Source organism: Tachyglossus aculeatus, chromosome 17, assembly GCF_015852505.1.
Source record: "Tachyglossus aculeatus isolate mTacAcu1 chromosome 17, mTacAcu1.pri, whole genome shotgun sequence".
Lineage (NCBI taxonomy): Eukaryota > Metazoa > Chordata > Mammalia > Monotremata > Tachyglossidae > Tachyglossus > Tachyglossus aculeatus.
The window spans coordinates 15,265,377-15,292,153 of NC_052082.1; the positions used below are offsets into that span (position 1 = coordinate 15,265,377).

Consider the following 26,777-nt stretch of genomic DNA (forward strand, 5'->3'; position numbering starts at 1 on the left):
GTCGGGGCACGTGAACAGAGCAGTCTGAGGTGAATTAATCTGACACTTTTTCTTTTTTTTATGGTATTTTTTTTAAATGTTGACTATGCCAGGCACCGTACTAAGGGCTGGGGAGATGCAAGCTAATCGGGTTGGACACAGTCCGTGTCCTTGGGGTTTACGGTCCTAATCCCCTTTTAGACTGTGAGCCCACTGTTGGGTAGGGACTGTCTCTATATGTTGCCAATTTGTACTTCCCAAGCGCTAAGTACAGTGCTCTGCACATAGTAAGCGCTCAATAAATACGATTGATGATGATGATGAATCCCCATTTTACGGATGAGGTAACTGAGGCCCAGAGTAAAGTGACTTGCCAAAGGTCATCCGGTAGACAAGTGGCGGAGCCGGGATTAGACTCCCAGATCGTGTGCTATCCACTAGGCCTCTCTGCTTCTTTCTCGCTGCAATCTGTAATAAGACGTCCAGCTTTCTCGCTCTTTTTTTATGGTAGTTGTTAGGGTAAGGTTCCAGGTACTGTTCTAAGCGCTGGGGTAGATAGAAAGTAATCAGGTTGGACACAGTCCTGATAGTTTTAATCCCCGTTGTACGGACGTGGCAACTGAGGCACAGTGAAGTGATTTTTCCCAAGGTGACACAACAGAAGTAGCAGAGCCCAGGTCCTTTTCTTTGCCCACTGGTCCCCTTTCTCTGTTGTCCTTCCCCTCCTTCTGCCAGCTGCTCCAACGTGGTCGAAAGGATGTAAGGGTAATGCTGAAAGTAAAGGTCCCGGCAGGGGCATCCCTCTCTCTCCCGCTGCTCTCTCTTTTCCTCTCGTGCTCCTCAAACGTCTCCGGCTGAAGAAGACGATGGGAGAAAGATTGAGAGTAGGCCAAAGCAAAATTGGAAGGGGGAATCGAGCCACACTTGCAGCGTTTCTTATCTTCCTTTCGCAGGAAAAGGCCGCGGGGGCCTAAACCTGGGAAACTTCTTTGCCAGTCGCAAAGGCTACAGCCGGAAAGGGTTCGACCGGCTCAACACCGAGGGGAGCGACCAGGAGAAGGACGAAGACGACGGCAGTGAGTCGGAAGAAGAGTACTCCGCTCCCCTGGCTGCAGCGACGGTTCCCCCTTCCTCCTGAAACTCTTGCATTTCCCACGAGGAACAGTTTCACCGAGATCGCCAGATCCCTTTAGCACGTTTAAAGTTTTGTGAATTTAATTGTAGACCGTACACTCTTGGGTTTTTTTTTTTGTTTGTGTTGGTTTACTTTACTTCTGATCTAGTGTGGTTTCCAGCGGAGGAGAGTCCGGAAAGTTCATCCTAGCGCCGTGCCCTGTCCGACATCTGGTAAGAGAGAACAGTCCTCTTGTGGGATTGTGAGGTCAGTTCGAAGGCTGTCAGCATTTGTTCATTTCCAGTTGGGGACTTTTCTGTGTGTGTAAATAGCCCCGTTCTCTGCTTTAACCCGGTATTTTCCAATAGCACTTTGCTGCTGGTTTCTTTCTTTGGTGCCTTTCCTACTCAGCATTCTCAGTCGACGGCGGCAGTACAGAGGAGATACGGCCACACCAAGATGAAGCTGCTAAATCTCCGTCTATTTTTTTAAAATCACTAACGTTATATTGCCACGAGGGAAAGAAATAAAGTCTATTTAATTTTGTTTTCTTCTTTGGTTGCTGTGTTTATGGGATGTCTTATTTTTCAATGGTTAAACTGTTAGAACACTATTTTCAGAATCTGAATGTAATTTGTGTAATAAAGTGTTCTCAGAGCATTTCCTGTCCTAGTGTCCTTGGCGAGCTTTGAAGGTTTCTGATATACACCTCTTTTAATACCCCGACCACTGATATGGTCTGACCGTTTTGTATGACAAGTAATAATAATAATAATGGCATTTATTAAGCTCTTACTATGTGCAAAGCACTGTTCGAAGCGCTGGAGAGGTTACAAGGTGATCAGGTTGTCCCATGGGGGGGCTCAGTCTTCATCCCCATTTTACAGAAGAGGAAACTGAGGCACAGAGAAGTTAAGTGACTTGCCCAAAGTCACACAGCTGACAACTGGCGGAGCCGGGATTTGAACCCATGACCTCTGACTCCAAAGCCCACGCTCTTCCCATTGAGCCACGCTGCTTCTCGAGTGTAAGGTATTTTGTTATATAGCAGGGAAAAGGGCAAAAACCCAAATGAACCAATTGCTTTCACATGTAAAAATCAAGAGATATCTTAGCTGTGTATCACTCTCCAGGCTAAACACTTGGATAAAGCAGAATCAAAGCGAAGAAATTGTATATGCAAATTAGTAGGGGATTAGTATTAATTGTTCCCTCCTCCTGCTGCCCTCTAGCACCCCTCAAACTGATATTATTTCTTCTTCTAACCCTTCAGAAACTAAGTTCTCATTGCTGTGATCCAGTGCGTTACCCTCCTTATCTTTCATAAACATCCTGCACACTGATCTGCCACTTTTGTCTACCAGTTCCATGTCATCGGAAAAAAAAAATATCAAGGATCTGGATGACCTTACACGAATCAAGAAGCACAGGAGAGGAGCTCGGATGGGCCTAGAGAAATGGGTGGAAGATTTAGTACCTTTTCAGGAGCTAGGAGGAATGGGAACATCAAAATTATTGAAATGCGCATTTTCTGAATCCTGACACGATGTTAAGTGCTCTCAAGTGGTCGTCCCACCCTTTTAGAACTGTCCTTCCCCTTTAAAGATGTCCACCAATGAAGATGAGGCAGGAGAGGTACAGTGTGGCCTGGTGGAAAGAACCTAGGCCTGGGATTCTGGGTTCGAATCCCGGCTCTGCCACTTGCCAGCTGTGTGACCTTGGGTAAGTCGCCTAACTGCTGTGTCTCGTTTCCCCATCTGTAAAATGCAAATTCAACCCTGTCCTCCCTCTTAGACTGTGAGCCCCACGCGGGACCGGGACCGTGAATCCGACCTGATTATCTTGTGCCTACCCCAGCAGTTGGAACAGTGCTTGGCGCATAGTAAGTATTTGACAGGTATCACAATAATAATAATAATGATGGCATTTACTAAGCGCTTACTATGTGCCAAGCGCTGTCCTAAGCGCTGAATAATTACTACTTATGCTCACATACCTGGACGTTTACAGCACATTTTGCCATCCTAGTCAAAACGGTGAAACATTTACGAATGACACACGTGAAAATAAAGCCATCACGTGCGTTTCCACAAGTTAGGGCTTGAGAAGCTAAAAAGGGACTTACTTTTCTTGGCCTCTTAGACACACAGCTAGCGAGCTATAAGGGGGCCAGATGGACCGGGTGACACCTTTCACTACTCAGTGACTTGACTTGAAGCGTCCAAAAGATGGAAAGTTGACTTTCCTGGAGTTCGGTTAGCGGGGTGCGTTCCACGATCTTCCGAGAGTGGAGAGCTGTTGGGATTTTTGCTCTCTAATAGTCCGTGATCTTCGCTTGGTGTTGGGGATGCGTCGCCGGACGCCCGCGGGGATGTATCTTTCGGCTGGATGCCAGGGTGGCGGGATCCAACTGTGATTTCAGACGTTCCGATGTAGTCGTGATCGACCGCAGCGGGGCCTTGGAGGAGGTGATGGCTAACTGAAACACCAAGAAATCACTTGTTTGGTGAGTTGGCTTTTTTGAAGGTGAATCGTCTTCTCTAAGCGCAATAAAGTGGGGTAACAGTGGATGATCGTAAAGGTAAACGAACTAATACGATTAGGTCTTCATCTCTGGGGATAAAAGGTCCAATTTTCCTTGGGTCCCACAACTCCCTACGAACCCATGTCCGAACTAAGTATTCAGAAGATGAAAAACTTATAGTGCAAATATCAGCAGCAATGTCTGGGTATCTAACTGGGTGTGGCACTCTGTACTATTTTGGGGAAAAAAATAAAGGCACTTTAATCCCTTCTCTAAGCGGGGAGGCAATAAAAATATAAATTGATTACTATATAACAGTTAATCATTTATTGAGGGCTTACTCTGAGCAGAGTACTGCACTAAGCGCTTGAGAGAGTACAATTTAACAGTTGGTAGACACGTTCTCTGCCATACAGTTAAGAGGACTGTTAACGTGAGCAAATGTGTCTGCTGTGTGACCTTGGGCAAGTCACCTCACTTCTCTGTGCCTCAGTTCCCTCATCTGTAAAATGGGGATTAAGACTGTGAGCCCCACATGGGACAACCTCATCTCCTTGTATTCCCCCCAGCGCTCAGAACAGTGCTTTGCACATAGTAAGCGCTTAACAAATACCAACATTATTATTATTATTATTATTAAATACTCAACAGATGAGTAAGAACACTTTCTGTAAATCCAAACAAATGGGTGTGAGGGGAAACCTAATTTTCTTGGCTTACATATGTGAGGCAGCAAGCAATTTGAAATCGTGTTAGACTTCTAACATTTTCAATCGGTCAGTGGTATTTATGGAACGCTTACTGTGTACGGAGCACTGTATTATCTGCTTGGGAAAGTTCAGTACAACAAAGTTGGCCGATGTGATCCCTGCCAAAGAGCTTACAAGTCTACAGATATTAGCCCTGTTACCAGACACGACCCTGTAGAAACCTGAACATTTCAACAGGATGCAACCTTAAATGAAATTTGGCAGCAGAACATGGGAAAATAAACCAGAAAAGCTTTTCAAAATTTCCTTCTTTTTTGACTGCAGCTGCCAACAGTACTATTTGAGAGGTCACTATGTACGGAGCCCCGCGCTAGATGGTGCCTGGGAAATAAACAGAAGTAGAAGACCTGACTCCTGACCCCGAGAAGCTTACAATCTAATGTGAAGAGCACGTAAGAGATAGACATACAATAGTTCAAAGAGCAGATGAGCAACAAGTGCAAGTGGATAAACCAAAAATAAACCTCAAGTGATAAATGAGAGCAGACTAGCTCTACGAAGGGCAACGCCAAGAGAGCGGGGATTCATCAGGGAATGCCTGGGAGGTTTGCTTTCATTGATTCATTCATTTAATCGTATTTATTGAGTGCTTACTGTGTGCAGAGCACTGTACTAAGCGCTTGGGAAGTACAAGTTGGCAACATATAGAGACGGTCCCTACCCAACAATGGGCTCACAGTCTAGAAGGGGGAGACAGACAACAAAACAAAACATGTGGACAGGTGTCGAGTCGTCAGAACAAATAGAATTAAAGCTAGACGCACATCATTAACAAAATAAATAGAATAGTAAATCTGTACAAGTAGAGTAATAAATCTGTACAAACATATATACAGGTGCTGTGGGGAGGGGAGGAGGAGAGGAAAAGGGGGGCTCAGTCTGGGAAGGCCTCCTGGAGGAGGTGAGCTCTCAGTAGGGCTTTGAAGGGAGGAAGACAGCTTGTCACCTCCAAAATGATCTTGTAGACTCACAAGACAAGATCCTGCCGTAATTACCCGATGTTCATTTGTAAGCTAGTTGGGTGCTCGAAAAATAATGTCGATTAAAAAGGGTCTTTGGAGTTGCAACAACGCAAAGGAAACTGTTTCCAAGTCACAACCGAGGCTATGGCGGGGAAAAAAAATAAACGGCCGACCAACCTCGGACTCGTATCGGTATGGTAAATTTCTAAACCAAATGCCGTTCTTGAAAATGGTTGGGACACAGCATCAGTGCCGCTAAAAACACCAATCAATCAATCAATCGTATTTATTGAGTGCTTACTGTGTGCAGAGCACTGTACTAAGCGCTTGGGAAGTACAAGTTGGCAACATATAGAGACAATCCCTACCCAACAGTGGGCTCACAGTCTAAAACCCACCGAGGCCAGAGTTACACAGGATGGGGGTCCTGGGCTGATCACTTCCACAGGGTCTCTCTCCTGAATGCCGGCACGGAGTGAAGGGAATGCCAAGGAGCGGGAAAACCCGCCTTCCCTGACAGGGACCCCTGGGGCCTCCTACTTCCAGGAATCCCACACAGGATTTCTCCCTACCAGTGGTCCAAGCGTGTCGTCTGGGCCCTGCAGGTTAAGTAGCCAATCCTGAAGGATCATCAATCATCATCAATCACATTTATTGAGCACTTACTGTGTGCAGAGCACTGTACTAAGCGCTTGGGAAGTACAAGTTGGCAACAAGGATGGCACTGATGGAGTCCCAGAGGCCTCTGTGGCTTGCCGGGAGTTTGGGCTGGCCCTGGTGAGCGAGTTCCTAGCCGCAGCAAGGAAACTGGGGAAATGTGGGCTGACCCCAGGCTCCCTCACAGGGGGGTCGAATGGTTCTCCCAAACAAATCGATGGTATTTATTGAGCACTTACTGTATGCAGAGCAATGTACTCGTTGTTGACGATAGTACACTAGAGAGGTCGGATATGATCCCTGCTCTCCAAAAGCTTAGAATCTATCAGGAGAGATGGGAAGGAACAGAGAGGAAGGATGGTGTTTGTTAAGCGCTAAACTATATGCCGTGCACTGTACTAAGCCCTGGGACGGATACATGCAAATCGGGTTAGACGCAGTCCCTGTCCCATTGTGGTGCTCACGGTCTCGATCTCCATTTTACAGATGAGGGAACTGAGACCCAGAGAAGTGAAATGATTTGCCGAAGGTCACACAGCGGTGGAGCCGGGATTAGAGCCCGTGAACTCAGCTGGATGTCCTGCTAGGGAAGCAGCACGGTGTAGTTGATAAGGCACGAGCATGAGAGTCAGTAGGTATCCTTCCTGAATAGAATTTTTGTAAAAGACTCTTTTCAAATAGGGAACATTCTCCATACCTCCAGGGGACCTGATCTAATCGATAGCCCCCAAGGCAAGTACAGCGAGCCCTCTGTGTATGAACACGAGGATGTGTAAAGGATGCTTCAGCTAATCCGGAAAGGACTCTGGGTGCGTTGAGCAGAGCAGGTGAAAAACGGAGAGAAAAAGGAAGTCCCTCCTAACCAGAATAAATACAAATAATTGGAAAGACTGTGAGCCCACTGTTAGGGACTGTCTCTATATGTTGCCAATTTGTACTTCCCAAGCGCTTAGTACAGTGCTCTGCACATAGTAAGCGCTCAATAAATACGATTGATGATGAAAGGGTGCCTTCAAAACTAATATGGACGACTGATAAGATTAAAAGAACAAGAACTCCCCACTCTCTCTCTCTCTTCTGTGTTATCATCTATGCGCTTTGATCTGTACCCCTTAAGCACTTGATATTCCCCTCCCTTTCCACCCCAGAGCACTTATGTACATATCTGCAGCATGCTTAGTAGATGGAGGACAGGCCTAGGAGCCAGAAGGTCACGAGTTCTAATCCCAGCTCTGCCACTTGTCTGCTGGGTGACCTTAGACGAGTCACTTCACTTTTCTGTGCCTCATCTGCAAAATGGGGATTGAAACTGTGAGCCCCACATGGGACGGGGATTGTGTCCAATCTGATGTGCTTGTATCCACCCCAGCGCTTAGCACAGTGCTCGGCACACGGTTAAGTGTTTAACAGATATCACAATTATTCATTCGATCTTATTTTGTTAGTGTGTTTGGTTTTGTTCTCTGTCTCCCCCTTTTAGACTGTGAGCCCACTGTTGGGTAGGGACTGTCTCTATATGTTGCCAATTTGTACTTCCCAAGTGCTTAGTACAGTGCTCTGCACATAGTAAGCGATCAATAAATACGATTGATGATGATTTATTGAGCACTTACTGTGTGCAGAGCACTGTACTAAGAGCTTGGAAAGTACAATTCGACAACAGAGACAACCCCTACCCAACAACGGTTACTTTAACATCCGTCTCCCCCTCCAGACTGTAAGCCCCTCATGGGCGGGGAACATGTTTACCACCTGTTTTATTGTACTCTCCCAAGTGCTTAGTACAGTGCTCTGCACACAGTGAGCGCTCCCTAATTCCACTGATTGATGGGGAGAGTTGAACTCCCTCCCCCTAGGATATTTATATAACTAAGAAGACGAAGGCAGAATCATTTGAGAGCGAAGTTGACCAAATAAATCTATTTCCTTGGACTTTTTTCCTCACTGCAACCACTGCTCAACACAACTATTCAACTTGATAGGGCACTTAGCACGGAACAGGTCCAGCTAAAATAAAATAACATCCTGCAGGCAAAGAACGGAATGTGCTCCCTTCCCAGTGGGCCTGAGATAAGACGGGGCTAGACGCTGGCAACAAAAGCAGATGTCCTTGAACAATGAACTTTTGATGTGGTACTGAAAGCTGCAAAAGAAAAGCCATGACAGACTCGGCTCGACAGCCTCAAACATACGGCCGCTCTTTTGAAAACAACTTGCCCAACCGAATCAATGTCCAATAAAATAAGACTCCAGAAAGATATTCGCCAGGATTTTCTTGACCTCAGCATTCAACTTCAGGGCTCTTTCCTCTTCCAGTGTGGGACGGGAAAATTTGGAGGAAAGTGAAAGTGTCAGAAGTAATATTTATCAACCAATCAATGGCATTTTTTGGTGGCCAACTGTGGGAAGAGCATTGAATTAAGGGAGAAATTTGCAGAGGAGGGAAACAAACACAGCTCTCCTAAGGCCTCATCTTATTTAGGCCACTGGTTTCATGGGCTCTTCCTCAAATCCCATGGCCATTTTTTGCCATGACCACCGTGCTGCACCGTAAATTGATCAGATCCCTTCATAACTAGCCTTTGGCTGATGGTTTCCCCAAAAGTTACCATTTTTTTTAATCTGACACCACGTGCTAAATTGAAGTTCTAAGAAATACGATTAGAAAAATTCCACTTGTCGTTCTGCCTTGTACGTTCCTGGACTATAAACCCTTTTGGGAAGGACGATCCAGATTAATTTCCTCATGCAACTAACCTTATTCCCTGAAGCAGTGAGAAATATTTAATAACACCAGTCCCCCTACAATGCATGCCTCCACTACACGTTTTGGAGAGCTGAATTAAGGGAGAAGGCAGAATTAGGGGATATTTTTCCAACAAAACATGTCTGTCTGAATATAGCTCCAGGTGGTTTCAGAAAAAACAGCGCAGTCAAGAAGCAGCGTGGCCTAGAAGAGCACAGGTTTGGGAGTCAGAGGACCTGGATTCTAATCCCAGCTCTGCCATGTCTCTGCTGTGTGACCTTGGGCAAGTCACTTTACTTCTCTGTGCCCCAGTTACCTTATCTCTAAAATGAGGATGTGAGACAGGGTCTTTTTCCAACTTGATTATCTTGTACCTTCCTCAGTGCTTAGAACTGTGAAATGGTTAGGAATCTATTAGGTGCGTACTATATGCCGGGCATTGTACTAAGTGATACAAGATAATCACGTCTCAGATGGTGCTCACACCCTAAGTAGGAAGGAGAACAAGTACTGAATCCCCATTCTGCAGATGAGGGAACTGGGGCACAGAGAAGTTAACTGACTTGCCCAAGGTAACGCTACACTTGACACAGAAAAAATGCTTAAAAAATACCATAAAAAAAGAAGAGACTACGATAACCCAAATTTCCTTGTTTTTTTTTAAAACACAACAGCATTGTCGCGACACTTTCCTACGACAACTTCCACAGGAACTGTGAGCAACTCACTAATGTAACTGAAGTCAACTGCCTGACAAAACGATGAAAACTAAAAAGAAAGCGTGGCTCAGTGGAAAGAGCCCGGGCTCTGGAGTCACAGGTCATGGGTTCAAGTCCTGGCTCCGCCAATTGTCAGCTGTGTGACTTTGGGCAAGTCACTTAACCTCTCTGGGCCTCAGTTCCCTCATCTGTAAAATGGGGATTAAGACTGTGAACCCCCCCGTGGGACAACCTGATCACCCTGTAACCTCCCCAGCGCTTAGAACAGTGCTTTTAGACTGTGAGCCCACTGTTGGGTGGGGACTGTCTCTATATGTTGCCAACTTGTACTTCCCAAGTGCTTAGTACAGTGCTCTGCACACAGTAAGCGCTCAATAAATATGATTGCTTTGCAGAGTAAGCGCTTAATAAATGCTATTATTATTATTATTAAACAACCTAAAGTCCCATTAGAGGGCCCCTTGATTTATGCAGAATTATAAAGGGTCCAAGAAATGTAAAACAATGTTAAAAAGCAAACAGAAAATCAAGGCATTATTTTAAGTCATTTAAGTCGATTTCCACCTGTAACCTGTGCCTAGCTTTCAAAATCCAACATGGCCTTTGTTTCATTCGACACAAGGGAGGGTGAATTCTGAGCTCAAGTGGAGATTTATTTACCTTGGTCTCCGGGGGTTCTTATATAAGGCTTCAGGTGAGACATTTTGATAGGCCTTTTAAGCCTGGAGCCAGTGTTGTCCCGGAGAACGGCACATCCACCATCAGTAACGTAGTCTATGACGCAAGGCCCCACCCACTCCGAATGGAATCGGCCGTCCCTCCACCGGTTTTTCCTCTGCCGGACAACTTCGTGGCCCACTTTCAGATGGAAGGGATTTAACTGCTTCGGTTTCCTTCTCGGGGCGATCTTGCCCCTACTTTGCTCTTCGTCGGGAATTCCGCTCTCCATCTGCGCGAAGAAACGGAGAGAAAAGTAGATGCCCTTTTCTTTTTCCTCCCGTGGGCAAATGCGTGGAGTTCCCCAATCCCTCCCGAGGCCATTGTGTAAAATGAAATGGGCCCCGATTGACATAAAGGAGTTTGGATGCTCTTTGGGCGCAATTGCATTGTACTCTCCCAAGCACTTAGTGCTCAGTAAATACTTTTGATCGATCTGAATGACCGCCAGGGATGATAATCATTTTAACAAACTCGACCACCGCAATTGAGACGGGGGCTTTTTATCAATCAATCAAATGGTGGTATTTACTGAGCGTTTTCTGTGTGCAGAGAACTATACTAGGTTCTTGGGAAAGTACGATACAATAGAGTTGGTAAGCATGAGCCCACAAGGAGGTTACTGAATTACCTGGCGACTAGGTATCTTGGTCTCTGCTGCTCTGTCCGCTTCTTTAACGGCGTCCAGGATTTTGGCAAACGTACACACGTGAGCACCTTCTACTTCACGTAGTACCTCTGAAGTCTCGGGGACATGAGGATTTCGGTTGAACATTTGGAAATACGGTGTGTTTCCGGTAGACTCCTGTTTGAGAAGAGCGAAGGGGGTGAATGGGTTCAACCAGCCTAGGCCTCCCCGGAAGAATCCTCAGTCGCAACAAATGGGAGTTGGGAGGACCTGGGTTCTAGTCCCTGCTTGTCTGCTGTGTGCCTTTGGGCAAGTCACTTAACTTCTCTGGGCTTCGGTTTCCTCACCTGTAAAATGGGGATCAAGCTCCTGGCTTCGAAGCCCCACGTGGAACAGGGAATGGGTCCAACCTGCTTTTCATTCATTCATTCGATCGTATTTATTGTGTGTAAGCACTCTACTGAGCGCTCGGGAGAGTACCCTAAAACAATAAAACAGACACATTCCCTGCCCACCACGAGCTTGGAGTCTACAGCGGGGAGACGAACGTTAATATAAACACATAAATTACAGCTATCTTAGCTGGTATCAACCCCAGTGCCCAATATGTGGTTGGCCCCATAGTGCCATCAAAAAAAGTGCTTGAGAAAGCACATACCAGATGAGTCGAGTTGAAGGCAAATGCCACGGCTGACAAATGGGCGTCCCAGTCGCTGGAGTGCTCAGTGCAGTACCGGGGAAGGAAGGTTTTCATTACCCCAAGCATCCTTTCATTCCCGTCGTCTGAGGGAGAGGGGTGGGCAGTCACTATCTGCTTTGTCCCAAACAGCCCACACAGCTCGGTGTTGATCTTAAAAACAAAAGCAGGCATTATATTTCTTTTTTTTTTTCCTCCGCAGCACACATTTTTGTCATTGGCTTAGAATATGATTTTCACTCATCAATCAATCGCATTTATTGAGCGCTTACTGTGTGCAGAGCACTGTACTAAGCGCTTGGGAAATACAAGTTGACCCCAGCCCAACCTTGTGGCCTAATGGAGAAAGCCCGGGTCCTGGGAATCAGAAGGACCCGGGTTCAAATCCCAGCTCCACCGACAGTCCGCTCTGTCACCCTGGGCAAGTCACTCCACTTCTCTGTGCCTCAGCTCCCGCGTGGGCAAAATGGGGATTAAGACTGTGAGCCCCAAGTGGGCCAGGGACTGTTTCCAATCCAATTTGCTTGTATCTATCCCAGCGCTTATTACAGTGCCTGGGAGCATGGGCTTGGGAATCAGAAGGGCCTAGGTTCTAATCCAGTCTCCGCCACTTGGATGCTGTGTGACCTTAGGCAAGCCACCTCACTTCTCTGAGCCTCAGCTACCTCAACTGTACTTCGGATTTCATTTTTTACTCTTCAAGAATAACTGTGGTGCTTGAAAACGATAATAATAATTGTAATATTGCTTAAGCACTTACTGTGTGCCAGGCACTGTAGTAAGCGCCGGGGTGGATACAAGCAAATCAGGTTGGACACATCCCTGAGGATTGGGGTCTCAATCTCCATTTTACAGATGAGAGAAGAGACACAGAGAAGTGAAGTGACTTGCCCGGGCCTGGGAATCAGAAGGTCATGGGTTCTAATCCCAGCTCCAAGACTTGCCTGCTGTGTCACACTGGGCAAGTCACTTCACTTCCCTGTGCCTCGGTTAGCTCATCTGTAAAATGGGGATTGAGCCCCACATGGGAGAGGGACTGTGCCCAACCCAATTGGCTTGTATCCACCCCAGCACTTAGTACATTGCCTGGCACATAGTAAGCGCTTCGCAAATACCATAACTATCATTATTATTATTGCCCAAGGTAACACAGACAAGCGGTGGAGCCAGGATTAGAACCCGCCACCTTCCAACTTCCAGGCCCCCATTGTTGAGGGCTGCTATGTGCTAAGCACTAGGGGGGATTCAAGACCATCAGATTGAAAACAGCCCCTCCCACAGTTGAAGGGGGAGGGACAACAGGTCCTATTTTCCTCATCCCTATTTTACGGATGAGGAAACTACAGCCCAGAGAAGTGAAGTGACTTGCATCTGATCACACACCAGCGTGGCTCAGTGGAAAGAGAACGGGCTTTGGAGTCAGAGGTCATGGGTTTGAATCCCGGCTCCGCCACTTGTCAGCTGTGTGACTTTGGGCAAGTCGCTTCACTTCTCTGGGCCTCAGTTGCCTCATCTGTAGAATGGGGATTGAGACTGTGAGCCCCCCTGGGACAACCTGATCACCTTGTAACCTTCCCAGCACTTAGGACAGTGCTTTGCACATAGTAAGCGCTTAATAAATGCTATCATTATTTATTATTATTTATACCAAGCGAAGCTTGGAGTAGAATCCAGGTCCTCTGGCTGTCTGTCCTGTGCTCTGTCCACTCGGCCATGCTGCTTCCTCCTGTCACACCTCCTCCAAGAAACCTTCTCCGATTAAGCCCTCTTCCCCCATTCCCTTTCCCTTCTATGTCATCTGAACACTTGGATCTGTGACCTTTGGGCATTTGATACTCGACCCACCCTCAATCCCACAGCACCCATGCACTTGAGAAGCGGCGTGGCTCAGTGGAAAGAGCCCGGGCTTCGGAGTCGAGAGGTCGTGGGTTCTAATCCCGGCTCCGCCACTTGTCAGCTGTGTGACTTTGGGAAAGTCACTTCACTTCTCTGGGCCTCAGTTCCCTCATCTGTAAAATGGGGATGAAGACTGTGAGCCCCTCGTGGGACAACCTGATTACCTTGTACCTACCCCAGAGCTTACAACAGTGCCTGGCACATAGTAAGCGCTTAAATACCATCATCATTATTATCATTACTACATATCTTTAAATTATACATTACAAATTATGTATTTCTATTTATGCCCATCTACCCCTCTAGACTGTAAGCTCACTGTGGACAGGGAATGTACATTCCAACTCTATTGTATTGTAACCCATCAGAGGTATTTATTGAGTGCTTCCTATGAGCTTCTGCTCATACAGTGTTCTCACTGTACTAAGCGCTAGGGAGAGTATGATGCAGCAGAGTTAGCAGAAATGAGCTTACAGCCTAGAGGGGGAGGCAGACATTGAGTTAAATAATTTATAATATATAATTGTACTCTCATTATAATATAATGAGATAATATAATATATAATTGTACTCTCCCAAGCGTTTAGTAGAGTGCTCTGCCCATAGTAAGCGCTCAATAAATACCACTGATTGACTGATTGACTGACTGTCACGCCCGTGGAATCAGAAACACTTTTTCAGTTGAGAAGCAGCATGGTCTAGCACACAGAGCACAGGCCTGAGAATCAGAAGGACCTGCGTTCTAATCCATCATCATCATCATCAATCGTATTTATTGAGCGCTTACTATGTGCAGAGCACTGTACTAAGCGCTTGGGAAGTACAAATTGGCAACATAGAGAGACAGTCCCTACCCAACAGTGGGCTCACAGTCTAAAAGGGGGAGACAGGCTCCACCACTTTTCTGCTGTGTGACCTTGGGCAAGTCGCTTCACTTCTCCGGGCCTCAGTTTCCTCATCTGTAAAATGGGGATTAAGACTGCGAGCCCCATGTGGGACAGGGATTTGCCTGAATCCCCTCCAGTGCTTGGAACAGAACCTGGCACACAGTAGGCATTTAACAAATACCACACATTCACCACCACAGTGTGTAACAAAATTAAGTTGCCCTTGTACCTGGGCTCGAAAGAAAATCCAGATTAAAGGAAGGAGGGCAGGAGGCCTTCCCTTGGGTTCGGGTGGGAAATCAGATTTACAGCAAGCAGGTATCAGTTTTCTCCACAGCCGATAAGCGCTTAGTACCGTGCTCTGCACACAGTAAGCGCTCGATAAATACGACTGAATGAATGGGGACCAATAAAATTGGGTAGAGTCATCAGTGAGGAGGGGTGGGCCCCTAAGCGCTCTGCACACAGTAAGCGCTCAATAAATACGACTGAGTGAATGAACCAGTGAGAAAAATGGTCGTGGGGTGAGCAGGAACTGTGTAGGCCCAGGGATTCTGCAAAGTGATTTCCTGAGCTGAGATAATAGGAAGTAACAGGTGAAAAAGGAGGGAGGAGAGGGGGAGAGAGAAGATACTGTCGATTCAAGGTGCGACACTGACTGCTAACTTCTCATTTGGTAACGTTAAATAACTCCAGGTAAGAAGTACATTGTTTGGTTCAGTCTCCACATGGGTCTGACAGTTGAATTTCCCATTAACCATAACCGACGCAATCAAATCATTCTAAAAGAGAATGCCCTGCCTCCCTCTCCAGAACGCGTCTAAGTGAAACTCTGACTCATTAAGCAGAGGCATGTAAATTTAGAATTGAAAACCCGTGTTCTTGTCAAGGGAATTACTTTCGGTGAGCCTGATGTCTGAATCACTTTCAGAGATGATCTCAATTAAAGGGACGTCTTCTCAGACTTTCAAAAGACAGAATCTACTTAGCCGTGTTGTTTTCCCATCCTGGTAGGCTGCCTCCTGCTCTTTTCTCATAACCTGGGAAACCAACATCGCCTAGTGTTTTAGAGCATTCTATATTTTATTTTTTCTATTTTTAAAAACATTTTCTTGATATCTCAATATTTCTACGTGTCAAACACCGTTCTAAGCACTGGGGTACGTTCAAGTTAATCAGGTCGGACGCAGTCCCTGTCCTGCATGGGGCTCACAGTCCAAGTAGGAGAGAGAACAGGTTTCAAATTCCCATTTTACAGTTGAGGAAACTGAGGCACAGAGAAGTGAAGTGATTTGCCCCAGGTCACGCAGCAGGCTGGCAGAGCTGGGATTAGAACCCAGATCCTTTTTAGACTGTGAGCCCACTGTTGGGTAGGGACTGTCTCTATATGTTGCCAATTTGTACTTCCCAAGCGCTTAGTACAGTGCTCTGCACATAGTAAGTGCTCAATACGATACGATTGATGATGATGATAATGATGATAACTCCCTAGCCCGGGGTCTTTCCACCAAGCCTCGCCGCTTCTCGTGGCCTTCCTTAGATTAAAGATTTGGCGGGGTGGCTCTTTTCACCTGATCAATAAATTCTTCTCCTTGATCCATTACTATTTTCTGAGGGGGTCCATAGGAGAAGAACGCATCGGCGATCGCTTTCGAAATTTCAGGCGCCGAAATGTCCCGGAGAGGCGAGATGACCACCCATTTTGTGAATAAGTCCGTCATCATCACGATGTACTGATTCTGGCTCCTGCTGCTGGGGAGAAATGGGCCCATTAGATGGACGGTCACGATCGCCCAGGGATCTTCCACCTTGAGGAGGGCCGTGGGCTTCGACTCCTGGCAGTGCTGGCAGGCGGAAACCTAGAAAGGAGATGGACGACAAGGATCAATCAATACTATTTATTGAGCGCTTACTGTGTGCAGAGCACTGTTTGCCTCCGCCCCTCTAGACCGTAAACTCATTAGGGGCAGGGACCGTGGCTGCTAATTCGGTTGTACTGTACTCTCCCCGATGCTCAGTACGGTGCTCTGCCCAGGGTAGACAGATATAGAAGGACACGAGTTCTAATCCCAGCTCTACCACTTGTCTGCTCCGTGACCCTGGGCAAGTCACTTCTCTGGGCCTCGCTTACCTCATCTGGAAAATGGGGATGGAGACTGCGAGCAGGATTGAAACTGTGAGTCCCCCGGCGGACAGGGACTGTGTCTAACCCGATCTGCTTGTATACACCCCAGCGCTTAGTAATAATAATAATGATGATGGTATTTGTTAAGTGCTTACTTTGTGCAAAGCACTGTTCTAAGCACCGGGGAGGTTACAAGGTGATCAGGTGGGCCCACGGGGGGCTCACAGTTTTAATCCCCATTTTACAAATGAGGTAACTGAGGCAGAGGGAAGTGAAGTGTATATATGTATATATGTTTGTACATATTTATTACTCTATTTATTTATTTATTTATTTTACTTGTACATAGCTATTCTATTTATTTTATTTTGTTAGTATGTTTGGTTTTGTTCTCTGTCTCCCCCTTTTAGACTGTGAGCCCACTGTTGGGTAGGGACTGTCTCTATATGTTGCCAATTTGTACTTCCCAAGCGCTTAGTACAGTGCTCTGCACATAGTAAGCGCTCAATAAATACGATTGATGATTGATGATGAAGTGACTTGCCCAAAGTCACACAGCTGACAGTTGGCCGAGTCGGGATTTGAACCTATGACCTCTGACTCCAAAGCCCGTGCTCTTTCCACTGGGCCATGCATTGCCCAGCACATAGTAAGCGCTTAACAAAAACCATAATTATTAGAGTAAGCGCTCAGTAAATACCACCGATTGATGTCTTGGAAAACAAATGCAGCAGAGATGATTTCCATTAGACTGTAAGCTCTTTATGGGCGAGGGAGGTTTCCGTTAATTCTGTTCTATTGTACCCCCCCAAGTGCTTAGAACAGTGCTCTGCGCATAGGAGACGCTCCATATATACCACTGATGGACTGATTCACTCATTTATTCAATCATTATTACTGAGCGCTGTGTGCAAAACACTGTGCTAAGAGCTTGGGAGAGTACAATATAACAGACCTATTCCTGCCCACAACGAGCTCACAGCCTACCGCGGGAGACAGACGGAATGTCAGATCTTTGTCTTTACGTTATCTTATTTATTTCATCTCACCTTATGTGAGTTCTTTCTTGCCCTGCTTTTTAAGATTGTGGAGCCCTGCCCAAGAGAGACAGAGAGGCCGTGCTATTGCTTATACTTCTAAAAAGATTTACGTTAAGGTAATGTGGTGAAAGACACGTTCCAGTAAGCTTGATGGAATGTACTGAGGAAGAAAACACTTTATAATGTGACTGTATACACACACTTAACTTGTCTCATCAGTAAGAAAACATGAACTACCGCTTTGGTCAAAATACCAGCCTGTTAGAAATCATCGAGTGAGTCTGAAGGTGAAAAATCAGTCTCGGCTGTTCAATCAATCAACCAACTGATTGACTGACTGTTTGGGACAATACGACACAGTCAAGTAAGTAGACACGTTCCCTGCCCACAAGGAATCTTACAAATTAGAAGGGGGTGAGAGATTCAATGAAATGCTTCTGCACCGATAAACCATACCCACTGTTTGACATCGTTTGTCACGGACGTCCAATAGTAACTCGATTCCACTAACGTGAGCGTTCTGGAGATGCCGTGATGGGCCCCGGTGTCGTTTTCGTGGCACTCTCTTAGGACTTTCCTCTTTTCCTCCTCGGAAACGATCACCAAACGATTTTGCTTCCTGTCCTTTCCGATGTAAAACAGCCTCTTTTCTGGAACGAATGACAGCAAACATGATACGTCACCCTGTAATCAATCAATCAATCAGTCAATGGCATTTATTGAGCACTCACTGTGTGCAGACCACTGCACTAAGGGCTTCCCTAGCTGACCGGCCTATAATCTTGGCGTTGTCCTCAACTCATCTCTCTCTTACAACTCACTTAGTCTTTCACCAAATCCCATCAGTTCTACCTTCACATCATGAGCCATCCTGTTCCCTGATCTTCTTGTTGCCAGTGACCCCTTCCCCCATGTCCTCTGCCCTGCAGTGCCCTCCCCCTCCATAAACTCAATCAATCAATCGTATTTATTGAGCGCTTACTGTGTGCAGAGCACTATATTAAGCACTCTCCAGACCACTACTCTCCCCACCTTCAGAAGGAAACTGGGTTCTGATCCCGGCTCTGCCAGCCGTCTCCTGAGTCACTTTGGGCAAGTCGCTTCGTTTTCTGTGCCTCAGCTAACCTCATCCATAAAATGGGGATGGAGACTGTGAGCTCCAAGTGGGACAGAACACTTAGTACAGTGCTCTGGCACACAGTAAGCGCTTAATAAATATGATTGAATGAAAGGCCGACAGGGATTGCGCTCAACCCAAATTGCTCGTAACCACCCTAGCATTTAGTACAGTGCCTGACACATAGTAAGCACTTAAATACTATTTCTATTATTATTATTCTGTGTAAGCACTTAAATACTATTTCTATTATTATTATTATTATTCTGCCTCCTGAGAGAGGCAGAAACTTTAGGCTGGACTGGCAGAAAGGACCTCAGGGTGTTTGGGGGAAGCCTGAACAAAAAGCCTCTACACGGGAAAAACTGGGGTTGACCTTCGAGCTCAGCGGGCTGGCGGACTTCTCAATTTGGCCGGCGGACTTTCTTTGTCATTGGCCCCATGAATTCCTCCCTTTATTCGAAAGAACGGGAATTCGAACTGACCGATGCTTGCCGAACCAAGGATCTCGGGCTTCTTACCTTTAAAATCAAATTTTTTCGCAGCTCGTCGAATTCCACTTCTTTCGCTGGGCAGAGTTGTTGGGTGGTACTCCCCGGTGCGCTTGTAATACGCGATCTGTTTCAGGTGCAGGCTGCCGTTTTTCCCACTACGGACCATTCTGAACCTGGAGGAGATAGATGGAAAGGTACACCCTCAATTGAAAGCCAATTGGTGGCATCTTCTTCCGTTACATTTTAGCTTTCCTAGAACCCCCCTGGGAGCAAGGGGAAAACTTGAAACGCTAAATAAGAATATATGAGAATCAATGAACCCAATATCCCACGTATCAATCGATCAATCATATGAAATAATAATAATAATGCTGGCATTTGTTAAGCGCTTACCATGTGCAAAGCACTTTTCTAAGCGCTGGGGTAGATACAAGCTGATCAGGTTGTCCCACGTGGGGCTCACAGTCTTACTCCCCATTTTACAGATGAGGTAACTGAGGCCCAGAGAAGTGAAGTGACTTACCCAAAGTCACACAGCTGACAATTGGTGGAGCCGGGATTTGAACCCGTGACCTCTGACTCCAAAACCCAGGCTCTTTTCCACTGAGCCACTCTGCTTCTCTGACGTCTCTGATGTCTGTCACTTGACATCTGCGGTGGGCACTTACTGTGTGCAGGGCACTGTACTAGACGTGTTTGGGAGAGTACTCTATAACAGAGTTGGTAGACACGTTCCCTGACCAATCAATCAATCAATCAATCATATTTATTGAGCGCTTACGGTGTGCAGAGCACTGTACTAAGCGCTTGGGAAGTCCAAGTCGGCAACATATAGAGACGGTCCCTCCCCAACAGTGGGCTCACAGTCTAAAAGGGGGAGACAGAGAACAAAACCAAACATACTAACCAAATAAAATAAATAGAATAGATATGTACAAGTAGGCTTAGTCTAGAGGTATTATAAAATATTTATAAAATAAATTTATAAATTTACAAATAAATTTTATTTATAAAATAAATAGAATAGATATGTACAAGTAGGCTTAGTCTAGAGGTATTATAAAATAAATTTATAAATTTATAAATAAATTTTATTTATAAAATAATAGAATAGATATGTACAAGTAGGCTTAGTCTAGAGGTATTATAAAATATTTATAAAATAAATTTATAAATTTATAAATAAATTTTATTTATAAAATAAATAGAATAGGTATGTACAAGTAGGCTTAGTCTAGAGGTATTAGAAAATAAATTTATAAATTTATAAATAAATTTTATTTATAAAATAAATAGAATAGATATGTACAAGTAGGCTTAGTCTAGAGGTATTATAAAATATTTATAAAATAAACTTATAAATTTATAAATAAATTTTATGTATAAAATAAATAGAATAGATATGTACAAGTAGGCTTAGTCTAGAGGTATTATAAAATAAATTTATAAATTTATAAATACATTTTATTTATAAAATAAATAGAATAGATATGTACAAGTAGGCTTAGTCTAGAGGTATTATAAAATATTTATAAAATAGATTTATAAATTTATAAATAAATTTTTTGTATAAAATAAATAGAATAGATATGTACAAGTAGGCCTAGTCTAGAGGTATTATAAAATATTTATAAAATAAATGTATAAATTTATAAATAAATTTTATGTATAAAATAAATAGAATAGATATGTACAAGTAGGCTTAGTCTAGAGGTATTATAAAATAAATTTATAAATTTATAAATAAATTTTATTTATAAAATAAATAGAATAGATATGTACAAGTAGGATTAGTCTAGAGGTATTATAAAATATTTATAAAATAAATTTATAAATTTATAAATAAATTTTATGTATAAAATAAATAGAATAGATATGTACAAGTAGGCTTAGTCTAGAGGTATTATAAAATAAATTTATAAATTTATAGATAAATTTTATTTATAAAATAAATAGAATAGATATGTACAAGTAGGCTTAGTCTAGAGGTATTAGAAAATAAATTTATAAATTTATAAATAAATTTTACTTATAAAATAAATAGAATAGACATGTACAAGTAGGCTTAGTCTAGAGGTATTAGAAAATAAATCTATAAATTTATAAATAAATTTTATTTATAAAATAAATAGAATAGACATGTACAAGTAGGCTTAGTCTAGAGGTATTGTAAAATGAATTTATAAATTTATAAATAAATTTTATTTATAAAATAAATAGAATAGATATGTACAAGTAGGCTTAGTCTAGAAGTATTATAAAATAAATTTATAAATAAATTTTATTCATAAAATAAATAGAATAGATATGTATAAGTAGGCTTAGTCTAGAGGTATTATAAAATAAATTTATAAATTTATAAATAAATTTTTTTTATAAAATAAATAGAATAGACATGTACAAGTAGCCTTAGTCTAGAGGTATTATAAAATATTTATAAAATAAATTTATAAATTTATAAATAAATTTTACTTATAAAATAAATAGAACAGAGATGTACAAGTAGGCTTAGTCTAGAGGTATTAGAAAATAAATTTATGAATTTATAAATAAATTTTATTTATAAAATAAATAGAATAGATATGTACAAGTAGGCTTAGTCTAGAGGTATATTACCTTAGACCCTTTCCCTCCCAGAAGCAACGCAAACGCAGCCAACCGGGATTTTTAAAACGTAATAGATCAGTGGTCTTTACTGAGCGCTTACTGTGTGCTGAGCACTGTACTGAGCACTTGGAGAGTATCACAGAATTGATAGGCCTGCCCTCAAGATGATGGTAATTATAGAAACGATGATAAAAACTGCGCTGAGTTTCAAATCAAGGCTATGAAATGAAAAGTGACCCCCGACAAAAACAGATTCCTTTTTTTCACCGCTACCAATTGCAGTGACACGACCAACACTGTGCCTTCATTATTTATTTAGCTCTCGCATCCTCGCGGATTTCGGCTACTACTCGTTATGGCCTCGCTCCTTCTCTTTGCTCTTTCTCTGGTACCTCCCGCTGCTTCAATCAATCAATCAATCAATCGTATTTATTGAGCGCTTACTATGTGCAGAGCACTGCACTAAGCGCTTGGGAAGTACAAATTGGCATCACATAGAGACAGTCCCTACCCAACAGCGGGCTCACAGTCTAAAAGGGGGAGACAGAGAACAGAACCAAACATACCAACAAAATAAAATAAGTAGGATAGAAATGTACAAGTAAAATAAATAAATAAATAAATAAATAAATAAATAGAGTAATAAATATGTACAACCATATATACATATATACAGGTTCAGCGAAAGAACAGATGGCTTCTAGGTGCCCTTTGATCCTTCCCTTCCTCACAGCACCTGTATATATGTATATATGTTTGTACATATTTATTACTCTATTTTACTTGTACATATCTATTCTATTTATTTCATTTTGTTAGTATGTTTGGTTTTGTTCTCTGTCTCCCCCTCTTAGACTGTGAGCCCGCTGTTGGGTAGGGACGGTCTCTAGATGTTGCCAATTTGTACTTCCCAAGCGCTTAGTACAGTGCTCTGCACATAGCAAGCGCTCAATAAATACGATTGATGATGATGATGATGACGACAATGGGCCTACACTGGTCATAAAGCGGAGGAAGGACTTTTTCGACGGGACGTAAGAAGGAGTCCAGACAGTAGGATGCCAAAACTGGGTTTTTCTCCACACCCCAGAGACAGAAGAGCAGGAAGCAACACCAAGACCTTTCAAACAGTTTTCTGACGCATTATGAAAATAGCCGACTCTACAATGAAAGCTCACTCTGGGCAGAGATCACTTCTACCAACTCTCCCAAGCGCTTAGTACAGTGTCCTGCACGCAGTAGGCGCTCAACACGATTAACTTATTTGACGCAAGCAATATATTCGGCCTCTGAAAAGTGCTTAGTAAACTGACTGCACTGAGAAACTAAGATCTGAGATCGAAGCGGCGAGGCTTAGTGGAAAGAGCCCGGGGTTGGGAGTCAGAGGTCATGGGTTCTAATTCTGCCCCCTCCACTTGTCTGCTGTGTGACCTGGGGCAAGTCACTTCACTTCTCTGGGCCTCAGTTCCTTCATCTGTAAAATGGGGATTAAGACCGTGAATCCCCATGTGGGGTAACTTGATTACCTTCTATCTACTCCGGCGCTTAAACAGTGTGGTCTAGTGGAAAAAGCATGGGCCTGGCCTCTAATCGCTTAACAAATACCATTATTATTATTATTATTGTTATTATTATTATCTCTTCCTCCCTTCAAGGCCCTACTGAGAGCTCACCTCCTCCAGGAGGCCTTCCCAGACTGAGCCCCTTCCTTCCTCTCCCCCTCGTCCCCCTCTCCATCCCCCGTCACCTCCTTCCCTTCCCCACAGCACCTGTATATATGTATATATGTTTGTACATATTTATTACTCTATTTTACTTGTACATATTTATTCTATTTATTTTATTTTGTTAATATGTTTGGTTTTGTTCTCTGTCTCCCCCTTCTAGACTGTGAGCCCCCTGTTGGGTAGGGACTGTCTCTATATGTTGCCAACTTGTACTTCCCAAGTGCTTAGTACAGTGCTCTGCACACAGTAAGCACTCAATAAATACGATTGATTGACTGATTGATATTATTATTACATGGGACAACCTGATCACCTTGTATCCCCCCAGCTTCCTCTCCCCCTCCTCCCCCTCCCCATCCCCCCACCTTACCTCCTTCCCCTCTCCACAGCACCTGTATATATGTATAGATGTTTGTACGTATTTATTACTCTATTTATTTATTTTATTTGTACATATTTATTCTATTTATTTTATTTTGTTAATATGTTCTGTTTTGTTGTCTGTCTCCCCCTTCTAGACTGTGAGCCCGCTGTTGGGTAGGGACTGTCTATGTTGCCAACTTGGACTTCCCAAGCGCTTAGTACAGTGCTCTACACACAGTAAGTGCTCAATAAATACAATTGAATGAATGAACAGTGGGCTCACAGTCTAGACGTGGCTCAGTGGAAAAAGCCCGGGCTTTGGAGTCAGAGGTCATGGGTTCAAATCCCGGCTCCGCCGCTTGTCAGCTGTGTGAGTTTGGGCAAGTCACTTAACTTCTCTGGGTCTCAGTTACCTCATCTGTAAAATGGGGATTAAGCCTGTGAGTCCCTCCCGTGGGACAACCTGATCACCTTATAAATCACCCAGCTGACAAGCGGCGGAGTCGGGATTAGAACCCACGACCTCTGACTCCCAAGCCCGGGCTCTTTCCACTGAGCCACGCTGCTTCTCAAGAAAACCTTTCCATCACTTATGTTGCCAACTTGTACTTCCCAAGCGCTTAGTACAGTGCTCTGCACACAGTAAGCGCTCAATAAATACGATTGAGTGAATGAATCACTTCCCTCCATGGAAGAATTGGCACAGGTTTTCAAGAGAGAAGGGCATATCCAGCTGTCTCCGGGGAGGGTTACTTCGTAATAATTATTGTGCTATTGGGTTTGGGGGAGTCTTTTAATATATTTGTTGTTGTACGTATTTATTCTATTTATTTTATTTTGTTAATAGGTTTTGTTTTGTTCTCTGTCTCCCCCTTCTAGACTGTGAGCCTGCTGGTGGGTAGGGACCGTCTCTAGATGTTGCCAACTTGGACTTCCCAAGCGCTTAGTACAGTGCTCTGCACACAGTAAGCCTCAATAAATATTCCTTCTATTCTATTCTATAACCTCCCCAGCGCTTAGAACAGTCTCTAGATGGGGCCAACTTGGACTTCCCAAGCGCTTAGTACAGTGCTCTGCACACAGTAAGCGCTCAATAAATATTCTATTCTATTCTATAACCTCCCCAGCGCTTAGAACAGTGCTTTGCACGTAGTAAGCGCTTAACAAATGCCATCATTATGATGATGATGATATTATTAACGCCATCATTACTATTATTACTATTACTATTATTATTATTATAATTATTACTATTATTATTATTAGAGAAGCAGCATGGCTCAGTGGAAAGAGCCCGGGCTTTGGAGTCAGAGGTCATGGGTTCAAATCCCGGCTCCGCCAACTGTCAGCTGTGTGACTTGGGGCAAGTCACTTCCCTTCTCTGGGCCTCAGTTCCCTCATCTGTAAAATGGGGGTAAAGACTGTGAGCCCCCTGTGGGACCACTTGATCACCTTGTTAACCTCCCCAGCACTTAGAACAGTGCTTTGCACATAGTAAGCGCTTAACAAATACCATCATTATTATTATAATTATTACTACTAGTATTATTAGAGAAGCAGCACGGCTCAGTGAAAAGAGCCCGGGCTTTGGAGTCAGAGGTCGTGGGTTCAAATCCCGACTCCGCCAACTGTCAGCTGTGTGACTTTGGGCAAGTCACTTCCCTTCTCTGGGCCTCAGTTCCCTCATCTGTAAAATGGGGGTAAAGACTGCGAGCCCCATGTGGGACAACCTGATCACCTTGTTAACCTCCCCAGCGCTTAGAACAGTGCTTTGCACATAGTAAGTGCTTAACAAATACCATCATTATTATTATAATCATTACTACTATTATTATTAGAGAAGCAGCATGGCCCAGTGGAAAGAGCCCGGGCTTTGGAGTCAGAGGTCGTGGGTTCAAATCCCGGCTCCGCCAACTGTCAGCTGTGTGACTTTGGGCAAGTCACTTCACTGGGCCTCAGTTACCTCATCTGTAAAATGGGGGTAAAGACTGTGAGCCCTCCGTGGGACAACCTGATCATCATCATCATCATCAATCGTATTTATTGAGCGCTTACTATGTGCAGAGCACTGTACTAAGCGCTTGAGAAGTACAAATTGGCAACCTATAGAGACAGTCCCTACCCAACGGTGGGCTCACAGTCTAAAAGGGGGAGACAGAGAACAAAAACCAAACATACTAACAAAATAAAATAAAAATAATAAAAGTGATCACCTTGGTAACCTCCCCAGCGCTTAGAACAGTGCTTTGCACATAGTAAGCGCTTAACAAATACCATCATTATTATTATTATTATTACCAATTCTCGGGGCGCAGCGGGGCTGCAGTATCGCGCTCTGCCCGTAGCGGGCGCTCCCCCCCCCACCCCCACCGCGCGCCGCCGCAATGGCCCGAGCGGACGCACTGGAGACAACGTCGCTCGGGGCGCATGCGCGGGGCCGCTCCGATACCCAGCAGGCAGCGCGCGCGCGCGGCCCGCCCACAGCCCCCCGGCGACGACGCCTCCCCCTCCCGTCAGCCCCCTTTCGGTCCATCCCTCCCGCCATCCCCCTCCCGCCATCCCCCTCCTCTGTCTCCCTCCAAATCCCCACCGCCACACCGAGGCCCGCGGGGCCACCGTAAGTAACGCACCTGGCGGAGGTGAAGGGGGCGGCCCTGCGCTCCCCACGCCGGGACTTTTCTGGCGCTGCCGGAAGTGGCCGGCGGGACCGGAAGCGGCCGGCGGGGGCCGGAAGTCGCTCCGCCCGGAGGGTTTCCTAGCAACCGCGTGGCTGCAAGGGAAGAGCCTGCGCTTGGGAGTCGGAGGTCGTGGGTTCTAATCCCGCCCCCGCCTCCTGGCGACTGTGTGATCAGTCCATCAATCCTATTTATTGAGCGCTTACTGAGAAGCAGCGTGGCTCAGTGGAAAGAACCCGGGCTTTGGGGTCAGAGGTCATGGGTTCGAATCCCTAATCCGCCACATGTCTGCTGTGTGACCTTGGGCAAGTCACTTAACTTCTCTGAGCCTCA

At 44.6% G+C, this 26,777-nt stretch overlaps 2 protein-coding genes across 12 annotated transcripts in view; one reads left to right on the forward strand and one right to left on the reverse strand.

Moving 5' to 3' along the window:
* The window catches only part of PAM (peptidylglycine alpha-amidating monooxygenase), a 210,373-nt gene extending 208,620 nt beyond the window's left edge, over positions 1 to 1,753 (forward strand). For all 10 annotated transcript variants that reach the window (XM_038758978.1, XM_038758979.1, XM_038758980.1 and 7 more), the window contains one exon: positions 933 to 1,753. In XM_038758978.1, the coding sequence (XP_038614906.1) occupies positions 933 to 1,117 (185 nt within the window). In that variant the 3' untranslated portion in view covers positions 1,118 to 1,753. The remainder of the gene's footprint in view (positions 1 to 932) is intronic.
* On the reverse strand, positions 609 to 26,467 carry GIN1 (gypsy retrotransposon integrase 1). Of its 2 annotated transcripts, XR_005454651.1 has the most exons (9): positions 26,400 to 26,467; positions 19,100 to 19,245; positions 17,918 to 18,111; positions 15,868 to 16,155; positions 11,475 to 11,666; positions 10,820 to 10,993; positions 10,132 to 10,420; positions 3,219 to 3,572; positions 609 to 833 (listed from the first exon to the last, which is right to left on the reverse strand). XR_005454651.1 is itself a non-coding variant. In XM_038758988.1 (8 exons), the coding sequence occupies exons 2-8, from the start codon at positions 19,236 to 19,238 to the stop codon at positions 3,289 to 3,291; spliced, it is 1,560 nt and encodes a 519-aa protein (XP_038614916.1). In that variant the 5' UTR covers positions 19,239 to 19,245; positions 26,400 to 26,467; the 3' UTR covers positions 3,022 to 3,288. The 2 variants fall into 2 exon arrangements, 1 of the variants encoding a protein (XP_038614916.1); XM_038758988.1 differs by lacking the exon at positions 609 to 833 and having other exon boundaries at positions 3,022 to 3,572.
* Positions 26,468 to 26,777: the final 310 nt, after the last annotated feature.

Excerpts from the sequence above, each read along its gene's own strand:
- GIN1 (XM_038758988.1), bottom strand. The coding sequence starts at position 19,238 with ATGGTCCGTAGTGGGAAAAACGGCAGCCTGCACCTGAAACAGATCGCG. Across the intron at positions 16,156-17,917 it reads CAAACGATGTCAAACAGTGG|GTTTCCGCCTGCCAGCACTG; the intron begins GTATGGTTTATC and ends TCTCCTTTCTAG. Across the intron at positions 10,994-11,474 it reads CCTTCAACTCGACTCATCTG|GAGTCTACCGGAAACACACC; the intron begins GTATGTGCTTTC and ends CTTCTCAAACAG.